This window comes from Chrysochloris asiatica, unplaced genomic scaffold (genome assembly GCF_000296735.1).
Source record: "Chrysochloris asiatica unplaced genomic scaffold, ChrAsi1.0 scaffold00173, whole genome shotgun sequence".
Classification (NCBI taxonomy): domain Eukaryota; kingdom Metazoa; phylum Chordata; class Mammalia; order Afrosoricida; family Chrysochloridae; genus Chrysochloris; species Chrysochloris asiatica.
This window is the reverse complement of record NW_006408691.1, coordinates 1,169,993-1,189,618: the sequence shown is the minus strand read 5'-3', so window position 1 is coordinate 1,189,618 and position 19,626 is coordinate 1,169,993. Positions and strand designations below refer to the sequence as shown.

General features: G+C 51.4%; 2 protein-coding genes across 2 annotated transcripts in view; one reads left to right on the top strand and one right to left on the bottom strand.

The window, feature by feature from the left end:
* Positions 1 to 43: 43 nt before the first annotated feature.
* On the top strand, positions 44 to 4,628 carry TMEM240 (transmembrane protein 240). Its single transcript, XM_006871713.1, has 4 exons — positions 44 to 100; positions 405 to 511; positions 3,973 to 4,181; positions 4,480 to 4,628. The coding sequence occupies exons 1-4, from the start codon at positions 44 to 46 to the stop codon at positions 4,626 to 4,628; spliced, it is 522 nt and encodes a 173-aa protein (XP_006871775.1).
* Positions 4,629 to 6,167: 1,539 nt separating this feature from the next.
* Positions 6,168 to 19,626, bottom strand: part of LOC102822503 (ATPase family AAA domain-containing protein 3-like) — a 30,363-nt gene continuing 16,904 nt past the window's right edge. Inside the window, exons 9-16 of the mRNA XM_006871769.1 lie at positions 16,522 to 16,578; positions 16,153 to 16,278; positions 15,822 to 15,946; positions 11,071 to 11,122; positions 10,498 to 10,568; positions 10,117 to 10,284; positions 8,599 to 8,707; positions 6,168 to 6,311 (exon numbers count right to left, since the gene is read on the bottom strand). Coding sequence (XP_006871831.1) covers positions 6,168 to 6,311; positions 8,599 to 8,707; positions 10,117 to 10,284; positions 10,498 to 10,568; positions 11,071 to 11,122; positions 15,822 to 15,946; positions 16,153 to 16,278; positions 16,522 to 16,578 — 852 coding nt within the window. The remainder of the gene's footprint in view (positions 6,312 to 8,598; positions 8,708 to 10,116; positions 10,285 to 10,497; positions 10,569 to 11,070; positions 11,123 to 15,821; positions 15,947 to 16,152; positions 16,279 to 16,521; positions 16,579 to 19,626) is intronic.

Genomic DNA, 19,626 nt, shown 5'->3' with positions numbered 1-19,626 from the left:
CGGGGCCGGGGGGCGGCGCTCAGGCCCGGCCCGGCCCCGCCCGATGCCCATGAGCGCGAACACCATGATCTTCATGATTCTGGGGGCGTCGGTCGTGATGGTGAGCGGAGGGGCCCCCGCGCGCTCCCGCCGCCCTCGCACCGCCCCATCCCCCGCCTTGTTTACAGCCGGCCTACCGGCCTCCCCACCGCCCGGCCCCCCAGGCCGTCCTGCGCCCCCCGCCAGTTTCTCCACCCCCCTTGCCTGCTCTTTTCCCCGCCCCCCCTTAGCCTGCACCCCACCCCGCCTGCGCTCCTCCCACTCTCGCTGCTCCCCCCCTCCAGCGCTCCCGTCCGGCCTCCCCCCGCGGCGCCCCCCTCCCCGGCGCCCGGCGCTCGGCACCGACCCGACATGGGCTCTTCTAGGCCATCGCGTGCTTGATGGACATGAACGCGCTGCTGGACCGATTCCACAACTACATCCTCCCGCACCTACGGGGCGAGGACCGCGTCTGCCACTGCAACTGCGGCCGGTGAGTCCGCGCCCGTCCGCGGGCACAACACGCGCGACCGCACAGGTGCGGGAGTCCCTCCAGGCCGCGCGGGGTCGGGGAGTCGCGGGGACCCGGGCCCAGGTGCAGATGGGGGAGGGGCGAGCTGGCTCCGGGAGGGGCCTCCAGAGTCAGCGGCGCCCAGAGCCAGAAGTCTCCCGTCGGAGCAGCCTCCCAGCGCGGTTAGAGAAAGGGCCGCCCGTGCGGGCAATGGGCCCAACTGGTCCGGCCTCCTGGCCCAGTCCGGTCAGGGCCTGCGCACAGGCAATGCACGCCGCCCGCACGCCTCGCGTCTCCCTTGGCCGTGTGCTGTGTGCACACTGACTTCTATGAGCCCAGGTGCAGGGAAGTGCCGAAGGTCAAAGTGGGAAAGGCCAGAACCCCCCTCATTGTACAAAGGAGGAAACTGAGGCAGGGATGGGGCTTACTCAAGGTCACTGGAAAGTGGGGAGGGTTATCCTGTGCTCTGTGGTGACGGGTTCTCTTGGCCATGCATGTTTGTACGTCAGTGTACGAAATAAACATCTTCTCACCAGACGCGCATGTGTGTACCGTCTGTGCATATACATGTGCGTCCACACAGCGCACGCGCACGCAGGATGCACACTCACACTTAAACACGGTGACCCTTGTGCTCCTACTGACACATGGGAACAAGGACAGAGACCCACCCAAGGTCACACAGCCGGTGGGGGTGGGGGTGCAAGCCGGTGTGCGCAAGAGCTGGGCAGAGGGGACCAGGATCGTGCATGCCTGCTCAGCGTGCTCCACACTCATGGGGGACATGTGTGTCGGCACAAGACACAGACCTGAGAGCAGGTGCAGAGGATGTACTGGGCATGGGGACTGAGGAGACCCAAAACCCCAAGAGGAAATGATTGGGTAGCGACACTCTCCCAGAGTCTGAGGTCCTGTGGGGCACACATTTCACACGGCTTGTCCAGCAGTAAAGGACCAGCGAGGTGTCAGCTCCTTAATTTCTTGGAGCCACAACTGGGGTAGGATGTAAATCAGGGAGATCCCAAAATGCTCCCCAGAGCTCTCCAGCACACGCAACATGCCTCCTGACGTGTGTACAGTCTCCTTTGTGACGTGATGAGTGAGCGAGTCTCTGTCTTCGAACACATGCTGGCGCACGTCCCACAAGGCCTGTCCATGCAGACAGGTGTATTTTTATGGGGTGTGTTTATATACCACTGTAGTACTCCGTACACATGGGTTCATGTACAACAGGTGTCTAATGCAGGATGCAAACACAGGCCTGGGGTGTGCGCGTGTGCAGATTAGGATCTGTGCTCACAGAGACCTTGAAAAGCCACACCATGTGACAAACTGGAGTTCGGTTTCTATGCGCGTGTGTGTACATGTATATGCTTTGTAAACATTTCTACATATAGACCATGTCAGTTTCGTGTTCAAAGTACTATTGTATATTGATAACATATACGTGTATGCGAAGTGCATGTATATAACAATATACAGGAAAGTGTTTGCCTGGGCCATGCCAATACCCAGTCTCATGGGTGCAGTGGATGTGTGTGCATGGTCCAGTTTTGCCCACAGGATTCCGTGGAGAAGCCTTGCACACACAGGGCCACAATGGACTCCATCTTTGTGTGTACACACTGTGTATAAAGTGAGTGTGTACATGTGTGTGCTTGTATGTTTGTATGTGCCTGTATATAGAAGTTTACACAAGGACACATGGGTAAATCAGTGCTTCAAAGTCCATGTGTGAATAGGCAGTATCTGCGTGTGTGGACACATGCATGTGCCCAGGGCTGCGAGGGGACAATGGCCCACATTCGGCATGCACCATGCTCAGGTCTGCAGCTGATGTGCACAGTGCATGGATGCCCTGTGCATGTGGCAAGTGTGTATACAACATGATGTCTGACATCTGGTAGAGACAGTTACAGCATGTGTGGCACAGGCAGATCACACGTATGTTCATGACCAACATACATGTGAGGGAAGAACTCTGCCAAAGCTGAATCATCTGGCTTCCATCTGAGCCCTTGGAGGGTGGAGATGGGGGTGAGCTGCAGGTGCTGGCCTGCAGTAGAGGCACAGGTGACTTGTGACTCCCTGGAAGTCCTGATATGTGGTGGGTGGCCTCGCTCTCCTTACAGGTTGTGGGGGCGGGGGTTCTGACTTTCCCGGTGCCTCGATTTTCAAATTGCCCAGGCACATGTTGGGCAGGATGCAGTGGCCTCAAGAAAGGCCTTTCAAGGGTCTGGGCAGAGAAAGCTGGGAGGCAGGAAATGCAGTGACACTTGGCTGCTGGCTGTCTGCTCTCCAAGGACTCGGTGCTGCAGAGCCAGGCAGATCCCACAACCTGCACATGGGCAGTAGTTTCCCATCAATTTTTGATGACTGTCTATTAACCTGCTGGTGGGATTTGTGCAGACCACCACCCTCTCAGACATGCTGAGTGGTTAGCCACCCAGGGCCTCCGCAAGAGCAGGCCACAGGTCTGGTCTGCTCCTCAGGGCTCTCTAGATCCCGCATGCCTTGGTCCTGAGGCTCACTTCACTAGGAGGGAGCACCTGTGTGGTCACTGCAGGGTGCAAGAACATCAGTGAAAGAGGCAGCTTTGAGGGATAAAGAGGGATGCAGCATCAAGCACCGTAGGAGGGTCTTTCTTGAGGTTGGCGTGGAACTGCCATTTACTGAGCAAAGATTCAGAGAATCAAGCTTGAGAGGGAGGAGCTATTTTTAGGTGTGAATTTGAGTTGCCTGTGAACCCCCACATGGAGACAGCAGTGAAGCTCGGGCTGAGGTGGACGTGGGGGTGGGCTCCTCGGTAGATGGGGCCATGGGTGGGTAAGGGACACAGAGAGGCAAGAAAACCCCTTGGTCAGGAGGAGTGGCCAGAGGAGAGGTCATTGAAAGAAAGCGAACCAGAGGTCAAGATGTCTGGGCCAAGAGTACAGAGAATGTGAAGGTCCATTGGGCAGCCTTGGGTGAGAATTATCTAGTGGGCTGGAGTGGCCAGAGGGCTTCATGGAGGATGTAGCATCTGACCAGGACTTAGCCCAGAACAGATCAGGCTCGGGGCACTAGGGGCTTCTGGGGTACTGTGGATAGACAGGTGGCCATTAGACTTGCCCAGGGCCCAGTCAGCCAAGGCCAAGATTGACCCTAGGCGAAAGAGAGCAGGCAGAAGCGGGGCTAGTTGGGTCCCCCCGGGTGAGTGTCACCCTCCTCTCTTCCAGAAGGGAGACCAGGGCCCACGGCTGAGTGGTCTAGCCAGGGCCTGCCCTCTCAGTTGGCTGCCTTACCCGGGGCCCAGTTGCCTACCAAGACTAGACTTGGGCATGGCAGGGCCCTGGGACACAGTGCAAGGCAGGCCAAGGTGGACTATGCCCACCCGCAGCAGACATGGCCTCTCGGGAGCTGGCGGGGGGCGGGAGAGGTGCCAGCCCACCTGCCGCCCCCAGGCACCACGTGCACTACGTGATTCCGTACGATGGGGACCAGTCGGTGGTGGACGCCGCGGAGAACTACTTTGTGACAGACAATGTGACCAAGCAGGAGATCGACCTTATGCTGGGGCTGCTGTTGGGCTTCTGCATCAGTTGGTTCCTCGTGTGGGTGGATGGTGTCCTGCACTGCGCCGTGCGCGCCTGGAGGGCTGGCCGGCGCTACGGTGAGTGCCAGGGATGCCCTATCTGTACTACCTCAGCCCCTGCCCAGGCCTGGACATGCCACCCAGCCCATGTCTAGCCTTCCCTCCCACTTCACCACTCCCCTTATCTCTGATCCCCCAGGTCACCTGTTCAGTGACTACCCCATCCCAATTTAGAGCCCACATGTGCCACCCACGCCCTATCCCTTCCCAGCCCCAAGTCTCACACCCATGTCCAGCAATTCTCGAGCACCTACCCTATCTCTGCTTGGCCACCACACCAGCCTGGTCCCCGCCTGACTATGCCCTGTCCCCACAGATGGCTCATGGACCTGGCTGCCCAAGTTCTGCAGCCTGCGGGAGCTGGGCCGGCGGCCACACAGGCCTTTCGAGGAGGCTGCGGGAAACATGGTACACGTGAAGCAGAAACTCTACCACAATGGTCACCCCAGCCCACGGCACCTCTGAGCCACCAACAGGACTCACTGGGGCGCACCCAGCCGCTGGCCACTGTACAGATGTAACAAGGACCTTTGCGGCATTGTGGCCCAGCAGGACTGGACAGAAGCCTGGGGCTAAGGTGGCTGGATCAGGCAGCCAAACCTGGGCGGCTGGGCGTCTCCAGCAGAAGGTGCTGACTCCTTTTCTTTTTATAAAGGGGGTTTAGGGTGGGGGCCGGTGGGGGAGGCTGCTGGGCCAGGGGGCAGGACCCCAGCCTCCCAGCTGGGCAGACACAAGAGCAGACCAGGGGGCACGCAAGGTCATGCGACTGCCCCAAAGGTGCTGGGGGATAGGGGGGTGGGTCCCAAATGGGAGGGCGGGGGGAGCCCAGCTGGTCACCTGGGCTAATGGTTAGGGCCACTTGCCCAGGGTCCTGTCTGCACCTGGTCTGGGATCATGTTACATAAAACCGGCCTGTGTCTGTGTTTCCTGTGCATTGTGTCAGTCTGTCTGTCCACCCGGGTCTACTGTCTGTGAGCTCAGAGCCAGTCTGACACAGGGGAGCAAGGCTGACCCAGCTGACTACCAACTGGGAGTGGGCTCCTAGAGGGGGGCCCCCTGCAATGGTGGGTCCAGTGTGCCCGGTGCTCATGTAGTCTGCACACGGGAGCATGTGCATGGGGCATGTGTGTGTCCTCAAGTGTGGGAGCCGGGGGACTTGGGCTGGGCCACTCCCAGCCCAGCAGCAATAAGGCCCGAGTCCACCTAATGCAGGAGCAGCCTCCCTGCCCAGTGCCCGGGGGGGGGGGGCACCTCACTGTGATGTCCATCCCGGCCAGTCAGTAAATTATCCAGAAAGCTCCAGCCTCTGCCTCTTCTTTCAGCTCTAACCCTGTGGAGGTGGGGATCTCTGGTCACCTTCCCACCTCTTCCTCATGTCAGTCAGATGCAAAAACTGAGGCCTTGGTTCAGAATTTTTATTAGATTCTAGAGACTCCCCCAAACTCCAATCACAGGAGGGTGGGTTCCACTGCCCCATCTAGTGGCTGAGAGCTTCTGGGTCCCAGCTGCTCCCAGCCTACTAAAGCAGAACCAGCCCCAAGTGAGCCACGGGGCTCCCTAGCACAGAGCCTTCCTCACTGCTGCATGGGCTGGGCCGCTGGACTGGGGCCCAAATGCAGCCCTCAGGTCTGAACCCATAGGAACTGTGCCACATCGGCCAGCTCAAACCAGTCCCCTCGTTTCCATAGGGGGCAGCCTTGGTATCCTGGCAGATCCCCCCTATGACCACTACAGGTGGTGGGTGAGGATGAGGGTGAGTGGTGCTGGTGAGGGCTGGCTCAGAGGCCAAGGATGCTGGGAAGCTTGTCTGGCATCCTGCTCTGGGGCTCCCAGACACAACACCAGTGGTTGGTCCTGAGCCCAGAGGCCTTTCATACAGGCCCAGCCTGACCAAAGAAGGTTAAAATGGCCAGTGGGAGCAGCCTCCCCTCCCTCCCAGCCTGTGACCCGAGCTCGGAGCTCCTCCTGCTATGGGATGGCACATGGCGTTTGCCTGCTGGGGCCTCAGGAGAGTCGGGGCGTGCCATCTGTAGGGTGCTCTGTCCGAAGCCACTCCATCTTCTGCTGGTGCTGCTGGATGGCATCCTTGACACGTGCGTCCACCATGGCCTCTGTCAGCACCCCGTCTTCCGATGCATATGCCATGGCCTGTGGGAAGCGGGGGCTGACATCGGCTGAGGGTCTCAGGCAGCCCTACTCTATCACCCCCACCGCCACAGAGTGTGGTTAGGAATGCCTTCTGGAACCCACTGACTTCAGTGGGTCAGCTATGGGAGGGGCAGATGGGCAGCCTTCTTAGTTCCCTCCTTCCAGGGCCCCAGGGGCTCTCTGTGCTTCAAGAACTTTCTAAAATGAGCAGCAAAGGCCTTGAGGAGCCTCCTGGCTATGGCCTCAGTGCATGTCCCAGGTACCAGCAGGGTTGGTACAGGTGGCACGCACACGCACACACACATGCACATGGCTAGACAAGTCAGACGTGCCATAGGGCCTTCCCCAAGGATGGGGCCCAGCCGAAGAGAAGATGCTTCAGGAGGAGCTAGTCTAGGGACAGCCAGACTGCTGACCAGAGGTCCCCAGGAGATGGGTGGAGGTCCCGGTCCCAGAGGCAATGTGCAGGAAGGTGGCCCTGTCCCCACTGCCCTGCATCCAGTGTCCTGTCATCCTCCTCCCAGGCTGATCACAAGGGAAACGCCACAGACCCAAATGCACATCATCACCCAACTGCCTTTGATGTTAGGGTCATGGACAGACAAGGATCGAAGAGGGGCCCTGGGTAGAGGGTGGAAGTAAGCACAACCCCTGCATTTTCTTTGTAATTTTCCTGTGAACCCCAAACCACTTGAAAATCAAGTTTGTTTAAAAAATGGCAGGTCCACAAACCAGTCGCTCTGGAGCAGGTTAAGGGCTGGAACTAGCAGCGGTAACCCCATAAACCAATGTGGGGGTCTCACTAGACTGCTAGGGTCCTTATAATGCCACCAAGGTAGCTTCAAGGACTAACAGAGGACCCAGCCCAGGAAGGAGGGTGGTTACTGGGAAGAGCTGAAGCAAGCACGCTGACCCAGTTCTGTGCCCCTGAGGCCGGACACAGGGAAAACAGTGAAAAAAACAGCAGGGGCCAGTGTGCCTTCAGAAACGGCTAAGGAAACCGGTCCCTTTCTTTGGTTCCTCATCTCTGATGCTTCGTTTATCATCTTCCTGGGGTATGGGGACATCCCAGCCTGTGACATTCCTCACAAGGATTCCAATCTTCTGCCAGAGGCTTGAGCCCCTGGGAAAGCAGCCTGGACTCAAAGACCCCACACTTGCTGCCCCACATGTCTCAGGGTCTAAACAGGAACCTCCCTCCATTTGCTCGTTTCCCCAGTACTGTCCCCAAGTACCTCTGGCTCTACCTGCTGGGCACACACAGGAACGTCACTGGCTGTCAGGTGTGCAAAGCCAAAGAATCTCCCTCAGCTAGGTCCCAGGAAGGATGGAGTTGAGATTTGCGGGCTGTTTGCTCCAGCTCACCCTGACTAAACTCACACAGCAGTTGACTGTGTACTTAGGTTATAGAGACTCACATCCAGTGTCCATGCCCTAACATAGACACCTTGAAGCATGCTACGTGGCAGGTCGGTCATATGACCCCACAAGGCGTGATAATGGTCTCTCTCTCTGACAGTCCATATACCTCTCCTTAGGGGCACCAGCTCTCTGCCCAGGGCAGCCCGGGGAGCTGCTGCTGAGACGTGTCAGTTGGAAAGACAGGGTGTTGGGGGAAAAGATGCCGCTCTTGTCCAGCGTGCCTGAAGTGAGACATTCAGAATCCCCTGACTGACCCCACTGAGTCAACAGGGTAGACTCCCCAAAGGCTGCATACCAGAAGGGCTCACATAACCAAGAAGCCAGGACAGCGGTGGCCTCTGGTTACCCAGGCCTGCTCCGGGACATATGTTTGGACCCGCTCACAGTGAGGCTCCCATGGATCAGGGCTGAGGCTTCCTCACCCCAGCTGTGTTGAGTCCCCCAGGACTGTGGTTTGAGAGTCATTTGCTTCCCCATTTGATACATTTGGGTCTTAAGACCTCTCTTTCCCACCCTTGTAGGTGGAATGTGAACAGCCTCACCAGGTGTCTGTCGGGGAGGGGCAGTCAGGTGTGTCTGTGTGAGTCCCAAGGAGACGCACACCCAGCTCTGGACAGTACAGGCCGCCCTCGGGCCCCGTGTCCCCAGACCGCTGCCCTACTCCCTCCATCTGGCATGCTCACGCCCCTCACTGTCTAACGAGTCTGTATTGTGGAAGCAGTAGAACATGGGAGGGCCCTGGCTGTACCCAGGGGTGGCAAGGACAGGGCTATGGCATTGTCATGCCTCTAAAAAGCCACGTGGCAGATCACATTGATGTTGGGCCAGCGGCACACCCCTCACCAAACCCACTGGCCCAACTCACCTGCCAGGCCACGGCCAGTTGGGCAATTTCCCGGCCAGACATGCCCTCTGTCAGTTGGGCGATCTCTGAGCACTTCTTGCCATAGTCAAACTGGGCCAGCTTCAGACGCCTGGGGAGAAAAGTTAGGTTGCTGCGGGCAATCTGAGAATGCAGAGTTTTCCCAAAGCCTGGGTAGGCAGGGGGCGCTCCAGGCCAGGATGGTATGCCTCTCAGAGTTGGAGTTCCCAGCAGCCCAGGCTCAACACGGGTGTCCATAGTCAATGCCCTCTGCTCTGGCCCATCAAACACCTCTCTCCTACCTGTGGGGACCAGACAAGAATGTGACAGGTGATGTCCCCAGGGTAAGCTCTGAGAAAGGGGCCAACACCACCGCCTGTCCCCACAGAACAAGGGTTCCTCAGTGCTGGGTATGCCAATGCCTGGATACCGGCCCTAGCCCCATGTCTGCACCCAGATGCTATATAACAAGCAGGGAACAGAACAAAGGAGAGTTAATGGTTCTGAGCTGAACTAATTCACTATTCCTTACTGAACATGCATGCAGTATTCCTTCCTGAGCACTGAGACTAGAGCTACTGGAGGCCAGGGAGGAAGAGCTCAGAAGACGGAGCTTCAACTGTAGCATGTCGCTGCTGGATGGGAGTTTCTGGGTGTAGAGAGAGGGGTGGTCAGCGCCAGGTGCTCTTGGGAGCTGAGGAAGTGGAAGAGAAGGCCCAGGTGAGGGTGCAGGAGAGAAGCAGGGCAAGAGTCAGAGGGCAGAGCCCGGGAGATCAGAAGGAGCTTGCATTTATGAAGCGACACACTGACAGAAAGGCAGCCGGCAGGATCTGGGACAGGGCATGCAAGACCTGCTTGCTCTGCGCAACTGAGGCTTCCACCCCAAGGGGCCCTCAGAAATAGAATGAGTGCTGATCTGGGGTGTTCCAGATACAGCGTGGGCCATGGGGACCGCTTGGAAAGCAGGGGTACCTGGCTGCATAGCACTAGTTCCCCAGACCGCTGCCCTACTCCCTCCATCTGGCATGCTTACGCCCCTCACCGTCTACGGGTCTGTGTTGGGGAAGCAGTGGAACGTGGGAGGGCCCTGGCTGTACCCAGGGGTGGCAAGGACAGGGCTATGGCCTTGTCATGCCTCTAAAAGGCCATGTGGCAGATCACACTGCAACTTAGGCTGTGGGGTGTGCAGGCTGCAGCTGGCCCACACCACCAACTCAAGAGGGCAATGGCCAAACCATTACTTTCCATAGCTGACCTGGGGCCCCACGAACCCTAGGGATACCCAGCGGCTGGCCTCACACATGAGGTCTTACCTGTTGGTGAAATCCCCCAAGATTGTCAAAGCACTTCCCATAATAGAAAGCGTTCAAAATATTTGTACAAAATATCTAGGAGACACGTGCTGGGCTGTTGAATTTAGGTGAGGAGCAGGTATGGGGACAGGAGATCGGGAAGGGGAGTGACAGACACCCGCTACTAAGGGGTGGGGGTTGAGGCCAGAGGTAGGTGGAGCACACTCACTGCTTCCCCTCTGTGGCCGGCTTGAGGATGTGTTTGTCGAAGTACAGCCTCACCAGGCGCTCCCGCTCCTCAAGCTGTGGCAGGGCAAAGTTCACCATCTCATCTATGCGGTCATTGATGGCCCAGTCAAACTGCTCCGGCTGATTGCTGGCCAGGACTAACATGAACCTGTGGATGAGCAGAGAAGCAGCTGCTGGTGGGAACCCTCCCAGTGTTACAGCAACTCTGGGGGCATGAAAAGAGGGCCAGGAGCTGGAAGACGGAGTGTGGGGGCCCCGGGCCCAGTGTGTTTCAGATACTAGCATGCTGCCTAACAAAAGCCCACAGTCCCCCTGCCCTGATGCTGTCATCTCACGGAAGTGGGGGCTGGCCTCGTCTCACTTGCTGCTGTGTTGACCAGTCCTATGGAGGAACGCATTCAGAGTGGCCCTCAAGTCCTCGCTGATCTTCTCCTGCCGAGAGAAAGTCCAAGATCATTAAGGACATCCCACATTAGTGGTGGAGCGGGATCACCAAAGGGGGACCAAACAGGAAGGCCACAGGCTCTGCCTCTTCAGCAAAGCAAAGCAATGGTGAGCAAATCACCCAGCATTTTCATGAGTCTAAAATTGGAAGGCTAAGTCTAACTTTAGGCAGATGCTAAAAATCCCTCAGTAGCACATCTGTCTTCCAAACTGAATTTACAGTGCAGCAACGGCGGCCTGTGCATAACCAATGGGTGCTGCCGGAGTCTTGCTGTCGTGCTGAGGGGAATGCAGGTCAGCAGTTCAAGTTTACCAGCCGCTTCTTGGAACCCGATACAGGGGCTCTAGGGGCTGGAAGTAACTTGATACAAAACAATGGGTGCTGCTGGGGGGCCCAGCTCCAGTGGGGCCAACAGACCATTTACAATCCTCCTGACTGCCCCCTGCTGCCCAGCCGCCCCTCCAGCCAGCCAGAGGCCAAGATACTTACGGTTGCCCGCTTCCTGAGGAAGGCATCTGCCTCGTCCACAAAGAGCAGGAGGCTGACAGAGAAGGGCACCAGTGAGAAGGGAGCGATGGCCAGAACCCAGGTAGAATAGTCCCCAGGGAGGAATGCAGAGGCTCTGCCCACTAGGGATGTTGGCAGGCTGGGAGGGAAGCTTGAACGGCTTTCAGAGGCCACGTGACACACTGCCCACCGGAAAGATGGACGCTACGGTCTTGGCGTCAGGCTGGCATGACAAAGTGACCAGAACATGGTCCATTCTCTTTTAGCACACCCTAATCTTGTTACTGAACCTGGTTGTTGTTAGGTGCCATGAGTCGGCACTGATTCATAGTGACACAACAGAATGAAACACTGCCCGGTGCCCCATCAACCTCACAATCGTTGCTAAGCCTGAGCCCATTGCAGCTACCAGTGTGCCAATTCATCTCGTTGGAGGGTCTTCCTCTTCTCTCTGACCCTTCATTTTACCAAATATGATATCCTTCTCCAGGGACTGGTCCCTCCTGATAAAATGTCTGAAGTTTAAGAGAAGAAGTATAGATATCCTGGCTTCCTATCTGTCTGTACTTCCTCTAACACAAATCAGTGTGTTCTTTGGCAGTCCATAACTCAAATGTATTAATTCTTCGACAGTCTTCCTTATTCCCCATACAACTTTTACATGCATTTAAGGTTACTGAAAATACCATCACTTGGATCAGGAGCACGTTAGTCCTCAAACTGACATCTTTGCTCTTCAACACTTTAAAGAGGTCTTGTGCAGCAGATTTGCCTAACGCAATATGTCCTTTGATTTCTCTACTGCTGCTTCCACGAGTGTTGATAGTTGATCCAAAAAGAACGAAGTCCTTGACAACTTCAGTCTTTTCTCCGATTACATGGATATTGTTTTCTTTACACTGAGATGCAATTCATACCGAAGACTGTGGTCTTTGATTTTCATCAACAAGTATTTTAAGTCCTCTTGGCTGTCAGCAAGCAAGGTTGTAATCATCTGCATATCATAGGTTGTTACTGAGTCTTCCTCCAATCCTGATGCCACGTTTTTCTTCATATAATCCAGCTTCTCGGATTATTTGCTCAGCATACATATTGCATAAGTATGGTGAAAGAATACAACTCTGGTGCACACCTTTCCTAATTTTAAAGCATTCAGTGTTCCCTTGTTCTGTTCAAACAACTGCCTCTTGGCCTATGTACAGCTTCCTCCTGAGCACAATCAAATGTTGCAGCTGTTTTTAAATTATCTTTAGCAAAATTTTACTCGCATGCAGTATTAATGATAATTGTTTGATGATTTTCACATTCTGTTGGGTCACCTCTCTTTGGAATGGGTAAGAATATGGATCTCTTCTAGTCAGTTGGCCAGGTAGCTTGTCCTCCAAATTTCTTGACGTAGATGAGTGAGCATCTACAGTGCCACAACAGTTTGTTCAAAGATTTCAATTTGTATTCCACCAACATAAAGTGCCTTGTTCTTTGCCAATGCCTTCAATGCACTTTAGAATTCCTCCCTCAGTATCACTGGCTCTTGATCATATACTACATCTTCAAACGGCTGAACATACACCATTTCTGTTTGGAACTGTGCATTCCTTCCATCTTCTTTTGATGCTTTCTGTATCATTAAATATTTTGCCCATGGAATCCTTCAATATTTCAAGTCAAGGCTTGACATTTTTCTTCAGTTCTTTCAGCTTGAGAAATGCTGAATGCATTCTTCCCTTTTGGTTTTCTAATTCCAGGTCTTTACACAATTCATAATATTTGTCTTCTCGAGCTGACCTTGGAAACTTTCTGTTCAGTTCTATTACCTCCTCATTTCTCCCAAATGCTTTAGCATCTCTACGCTGGAGAGGACATTTCAGAATCTCTACTGATATGCTTTTAGGTTTCGTCCTTCTTTCTTATCTTCTTAACGACTGCTTTCTTCCTGTATGATATTCTTTATGTAACTCCACAACTCTTTCGGTTTTTAATCAAATCTATTCTTCAGATGATCTCTGAATTCAGGTGGGATATGTTCAAAGTCATATTTCGGCTCTCGTGGACTTGTTTTCATTTTCTTCAGCTTTGGCCTGAACATGCATTATGAACAGTTGATGGTCTGTTCCTGTTGCAGTCTGTTCCTGGCCTTATTTTGGCTGATGATATGGTGCTTTTCTACTGCCTCTTTCCACAGATGTAGTCAATTTGATTTCTGTGTATTCCATCTGGTGAGGTCCCTGTGTGTAGTCATCTTTTATGTTGTTTAAGAAAGGTATTTGCAATGAACAAGTCATTGGTCTTGTAAAATTCTATCATGAGATCTCCAGATTACTGATCCTTCATTTCCAACCTTTGCATTTCAATCGCCAGTAATTATCAATACATCTTTGATCAATTTTTGACTGAAGAAGTTGATAGGATTCTTCAATTTCATCATCACTGGCTTTAGTAATTTAGTAAATTGGTATGTAAATTTCAATAATAGTGGTATTAATTGGTCTTCCTTGTAGGCGTATGAATATTATCCTATCACAAACAGTGTTGCACTTTAAGACAGATCTTGATATGTTCTTTTTGATGACGAATATGACGCCATTCCCCTTCAATTTGTCATTCCCAGCATAGTAAACCATGTAACAATCCAATACCAGTACATTTCAGCTCACTAATATATAGGATATTGATATTTATGCATTCCATTTCATTTCTGATAATTTCCAATTCTCCTAAATTCATATTTCGTACATTCCAAATTCTGATTATTAATGGACGTTTACAGCTGTTTTTCTTCATTTTGAGTTGTGCCTCTCAGCAAACGAAAGTACCAAAGGCTTTACTCATTTGTGCATCATGGTCAACTCTACTTTGAGGAGGCAACTCTTCCCCAGTCATATTTTGAGTGCCTTCCACAACCTGAGGAGTTCATCTTCTGACACTAGATCTGACAATATTCTGGTGCTTACAGTGTACAATGTTTTACTGCTATTCATAAGGTTTTCCGTGAGTAAATATTCGGAAGTAGTTCGTCACTCCTTCTTCCTAGTCTGTCTTAGTCTGGAAGCTCAGCTGAAATCTCTCCACCATGGGTGACCCTGCTGGGATTCAAACTATCTGTGACATAGCTTCCAGCATCACAGCCACACACAAGCTGCCACAGTACAGCAAACTGACGGAGGAGTGGCGGCCTGAGCCTGGTACTTCCCTAATAAATGCCATCATTGTGAGCATGGCTACTACAACAACTAACGTACTAGATGCGCTGGAGGAAGGACGGCTGGCGTCAGAATTGACTTTGATTCTTTCTCTTCCCCTGTGAAGTGAGATGGGAAGGTCTGGTGATGCCGGTGCATCATTTTGTGCAGACTTAAACGAACAAGTTATATCTTAAAAACAAAAACAAAAAAAGAAATGATGAAACTGGCAGCTGAGTGAGCCCCCAGAACTAATGCTCAGAGATAATTTTTCAATCTTAAACTAAATGATCCTGAAGTCTTCTTAAAACTAAATAGTAATTTAGACTAAGTAGGAAAGGATGGAAGGAGCTCTGGTAGCGTAGTGGTTATGAATCGGGCTGCTAACCTCAAAGTCAGTAGTTTTCTATTCCCATAAAGATTTACAGCCTCAGAAACCCAATGCAGGGTCGCTGTAGGTCGGTACCGACTCCACAGCACACCACCACCACCAGTACAGGATAGACTCCCGGTGTGGCACTGTAGGATCAGCACTGGACTGCAAACCACAAAGTCAGCAGTTCAAACCCACCAGCTGCTCCTCAGAAACCCTTTACAGGCTCGCTACAAGTCGGAACCGACTCAGTAACACTTAACAACAATAAGACATTTGCTGTGAGCATTGTACACTTACAAGTTCTATCTATACAGAACTCAAATAACAGCTGCTCAAAAGATCAGACAGGAAGCTCAGGGAACAGTGGGCGGAGGAACGACTCACGGGACAGAGGCTGAGAGTGACATCACAGCTTAAAAATGCAATCAGTGCCACTGAACTGTCCATGGAAAAACTGTTCAGTTGACGCTGTCTGGTGTGCTGTGCACATTCTGAACAGAGTATTAAACAAAATATCTTCCCCTAGCATGTGAGAAGGGTTCGTTGGATCAGCCAGATGTCCTGAGAAGTCAGTGTTGTATGGTGGGGGGGATTCCTACAAGGAGGAGGTCTCCCTAAAGTCAAAGACTCAGGAGATGTGTGAGGCAGCAGCCAGGACCACAGGCAGGGCCACTCTGGAATATACCCAGGGCTCTCAGGGATTGTAGGACATTCTAACCTGTGGGATGCAGGTCAGTGATTTCAGGAAGCGAATCATAATGGCTTCAATACATGCACACATTGAAACACACACACACATGCACACAAAGCTGAGTCAGCCCCAGCTGTCTGCACAGTGTCCCCAGAACACCTGCACCATCTCACCTCATTTCTGATACCAAATTCACCCAGACTGGCACCCGTCTCATCCTTAACAGCTGAGTGTCTTAAGCACCAAAAATCTCCTAAGACATCATCCACTTGGGTGACATCTCCTCAGGGGGCCCACAGATGACACCCACCCATGTCCAGGCCCTGTACAGTCACAAAGACCACAAGATTCCCCAGTGGAGCAGCTAGACATGCCTCCCTAGGGTAGCAGAGTGGATGCCAGCCATGGGGCACTTGAAAGTGTGTTGAGGGGACCTCTCAACCTGTTTTGTCTTTAAGCAGTGGGGTCCACAGCAGCAGCAGCTTACCCTCGCCGGCTGGTGCTGGCCCAGTCGAAGACCTTGTGCATGGCAGTCACGCCCTCGCGACCCATGGGTGCCACATCACCGCCGGTCATGACAGCGTAGTCCATGCCTGAGTGCAGGGCCAGCTTCTGGATAATGAGGGGATATGGGGTGAGATGGCGTCCCTTCCACCACCTCCTCAAAGGACCCCCATCCCAGCCTCACCCTGGAGCTGCATCAATAGTCTCCCACCCTCTCTGCATCCAGTTAGCAACATTACCGCCACCCTAGACCCAGGCAGAGCTTGAGACTGCAGCAAGCAGGGAGACAAGCCCTGTCTTGAAGTGCACCTCACCTTGGCAAACAGCGTCTTCCCGGTGCCTGGGGGCCCGTACATCAGAATGTTCCTGTACAAACTCCCATTTTTCTTTGTGTTCCTCGTGGCTATTGCAATGTCTCGCACACGCTCCTCCAGCTTGGGCTGTGGAGGCAGAATGGATCCTCTGGGAGACACCGTTGTCAGCCAGGTTGGGTCTCCCAGAGGATGAGGTGGGCATGAATTCTGTTATGGGGCCAAGTGAGGAGAAGGTTCAGGTAGTGGATCTAGTCCCAGGAGTCCTACAGAAACACCCCAGACTTCTGCATGGGGTGAACAAGGGGTGTGCAGACACAGCTCTAGAGGTTTTGTCCCTGAGCTTGCTGAGAAGCAAGGAAAACCACTTACGCTGAGGACGACACCTTCCAGTGCATCCTGGGGCTTGCTCAGAATCCGCCTGCTGACCTGTGGGGACATGGTTAAAGTCATCAGCAAAAGCACCCACCACGAGAACTTCAGAGGGGGTGCTGGACATATCAGTAACATCGGAGAGCTGTGTACACTTAACCAGGGAAGGAAGGATGCACTGGATATGCTTGTCTGAAAGCTAGAATGTGACAGGAATGCCTGCTGGGGTTTGGGGTGATCTACATTCTTTTCTTTTTTAAACTTTTTATTAAGAATTCAGTGAAGGTTCATAAAGCATATCATTAGTTCCACATTCAACAAATGTTTCATTACATTGCTACAATCCCCTCTATGTACCAACAGTTAACAGCATTTACCTCTTTATTCATCCTTCCCATCTCAGCTACCTCCATCTTTCCTCTGTTAACCTCCCTCTTGTATGCTGTCCACCCTCCCACCCATTTTAACCAGTCCATGAATAATCTTCCCTCTCTCCCCTAACCATCAGGGATTGTTTCCTTTATCAAGAAAACCTTTTTGTAACTATTTACAACATTCGTCTCACACAATGTTTGTTCTTTTGTGGTTGACTAATTTCAGTCACCATAATGTCCTCTAGAGTCCTGGTGTGGCTCTGTGGGTTAAGGTGCTGGACTGCAAGGTCAGTTTGAACTGCAAGGTCGGCAGTTGAAGCTCATCAGCCACTCCTTGGAAACCCTATAAAGTGTTGCTATGAGTCAGAGGGGACTCAATGGCAATTAATGTCTTCCAGGTTGTGAGGTGTTTCACAGATTCATCCTTATTTGTCAAGACAGTATTCCATTGTGTGTATATATGTACCAATTTGTTTAACCCCTCTTCAGTTGATAGGCATTTAGGCGGTCTCCATCTTTTTAAATGTCTCTGGTAGACAGCATATTGAAGGAATCAGTTTTCTTACCCATTCTGCTCATTATGTCTCTTGACTGGTACACTTAGAACACCCACATTCAGGGTAATTATCAATCGTATGAGTTGATTGTTGTCATTTTTCTGTGGGTTTTTTTTTAGTTGCTATTGGAATCTTTTTTCCACATAATTTTCTATGCTGAGTTCATTTTGTTTGTGGATTTTCTTGTCATTTTCATTTCTGTTGTTAGTGTATACTAAATCTTTCTGGTTTTCCTTTATTTTGAGGTGAAGGTATGTTATCTTTGTTTGAGGCTACCCTGTAATTTCTTATTTTTCCCTGCTTAAAACAATCTTTTAGCTTAAAATCTATCTACACTATTTCTCCTTTTTGCTTTGTGGCTGACTTCACTGTACACTGATATCTCTGGCTCCCTTTCTTCAGTCTTGTTTGTTTTACTTTAAATGTTTTTGGTGGTGTCATGTATGGTAATCTCAGATTGTCGTCTACTATTGTAGGTTCTCAGTCCAAAGAATACCCTGTAGCATTTTTTTGGTAAAGTTGGTCTGGTCATTATAAATTTCTTTAATCTCTGTTCATCAGGAAATGTCCAAATTTCACCATTGTAGTTGAGAGATAGCTTTGCTGGGTATATGATTTTTGGTTGGCCATTTTTTTCTTTCAGAGTTTCATAGATATCATTCCATTGCCTTCCTGCCAGCATGGTTTCTGCTGAGAAACCAACCAAAGCTTCATCTTACTGGTTCTTCTTTGTAGGGAACTTCGTTTTTCTTAAGTTGCTCTCAGGAATCTTTGTCTTTGCCTTTTAGAAGTTTGATTATGATATGTCTTGGTGATTTTCTTTTGATATCTATCCTGTTTGTGGTTTGTTCTGCTTCTTGTATGCTTATCTTCTCATCTTTCATGATGTTAGAGACGTTTTCTTCCAACGACTCTTTGACAATTTTCTCCATGCTGGAATTCTGATTATCTGTTAAGTTGTTCTTTTGTATGGTGTTTCACATTACTCTTAGGCTTTCTTCTGACTGTTCTTCTAGCATACTAGAATAGAGAGATTTATCTTCAAACTCCCTAATTTGGGCTTCCATTGTTTCACACTACTCCTTTGCCCTTTCAATGGATTGTCCATTTCTGAGATCTTAATATGAATCTTCTGGATTGCTAATTGTAGATTTTGTATTGTTTTGAAATTTGCATTTGTTTTGTCTATTTGTTTTTGTAGTGTTCCCATGAATTCTTTTAAAGTTTTTACTGTTTTTTCCTTGCTTTCCTGGATCTTTCTATCAATCTTTTGAAGGTACCTAACTATTATTCTTTTGAATTCCTTTTCAGTTAGTTCTATTACCTTTTCTTTCTCAGAAACATCTTCTGGCTTTGTATCTTGGTCATTTGTTTGAGCCATTCTCTCGTTTCTTCATGTAGGCTAAAATTGTCTGCTGTCTCTGGGGCATTGTGAGGTTGTATTTGTAAAAAACAAATAGTGCAGTAGAGAAATCTCTGGGGCTCCTGCAAATCCAAGGAGTTCATGAGGTGGTTGTGAAAGGAATGTGACAGCAAAGTTCCTGGATCCAGAGAGAGTTCCTGTTGACCTTGGTGTTATCTATGTTCACAGCACTCAATGTGGAGTAGTTTGTGGGGGTCCTAGATGACACTGGTTTCAGTGTCTGTTAGGACCACAGAGAAGCTGAGGATAGGGTGACTGGTTAAATGTTAGTCTGTGGGTTTTGTAGGTCTGGAGTCAAGCCCATCTAATCCTGGCACCAAAGCAGCACGTCAAAATTGTACTTCTGGCCTCTACCTCACACTGACATGGCTCCCAGACATAAGGCTCAGAACTCCCAGAGTACAGGGTCTGGGTGGAAGATGAGGATGGAGCTGACCACGCCTCTGGTCACCAGGGCAGCTTGAGTACAAAGAAATCACACCTTCCCTGTAGCCCATGCAAATCTGCTCTGCCAGGTCTCCATCCGCTGCCAAAGCTTGGTGGAGCTGCTAGAACTCTCCTCCCAGTAAGCACTCCATCCACCTCTGTAACCTCTCTTCTGAAGTGCAAGGTGCCACAATTTCATCTGTGTGTTTTATCTTATTGTTTGTGTCTTTATTGTACAGGGTCCATGTAGTACATCTGCCTAGTCTGCCATTTTGCCAAAGTGACCTCTTTCTTAATTTTTATGTTCTAAGTCATTGGTTGTTGT

Coding starts and splice junctions, on each gene's coding strand:
- TMEM240 (XM_006871713.1), top strand. CDS start 44: ATGCCCATGAGCGCGAACACCATGATCTTCATGATTCTGGGGGCGTCG. Junction 101..404: donor TGGGGGCGTCGGTCGTGATG/GTGAGCGGAGGG, acceptor GGGCTCTTCTAG/GCCATCGCGTGCTTGATGGA. Junction 512..3,972: donor TGCCACTGCAACTGCGGCCG/GTGAGTCCGCGC, acceptor TGCCGCCCCCAG/GCACCACGTGCACTACGTGA.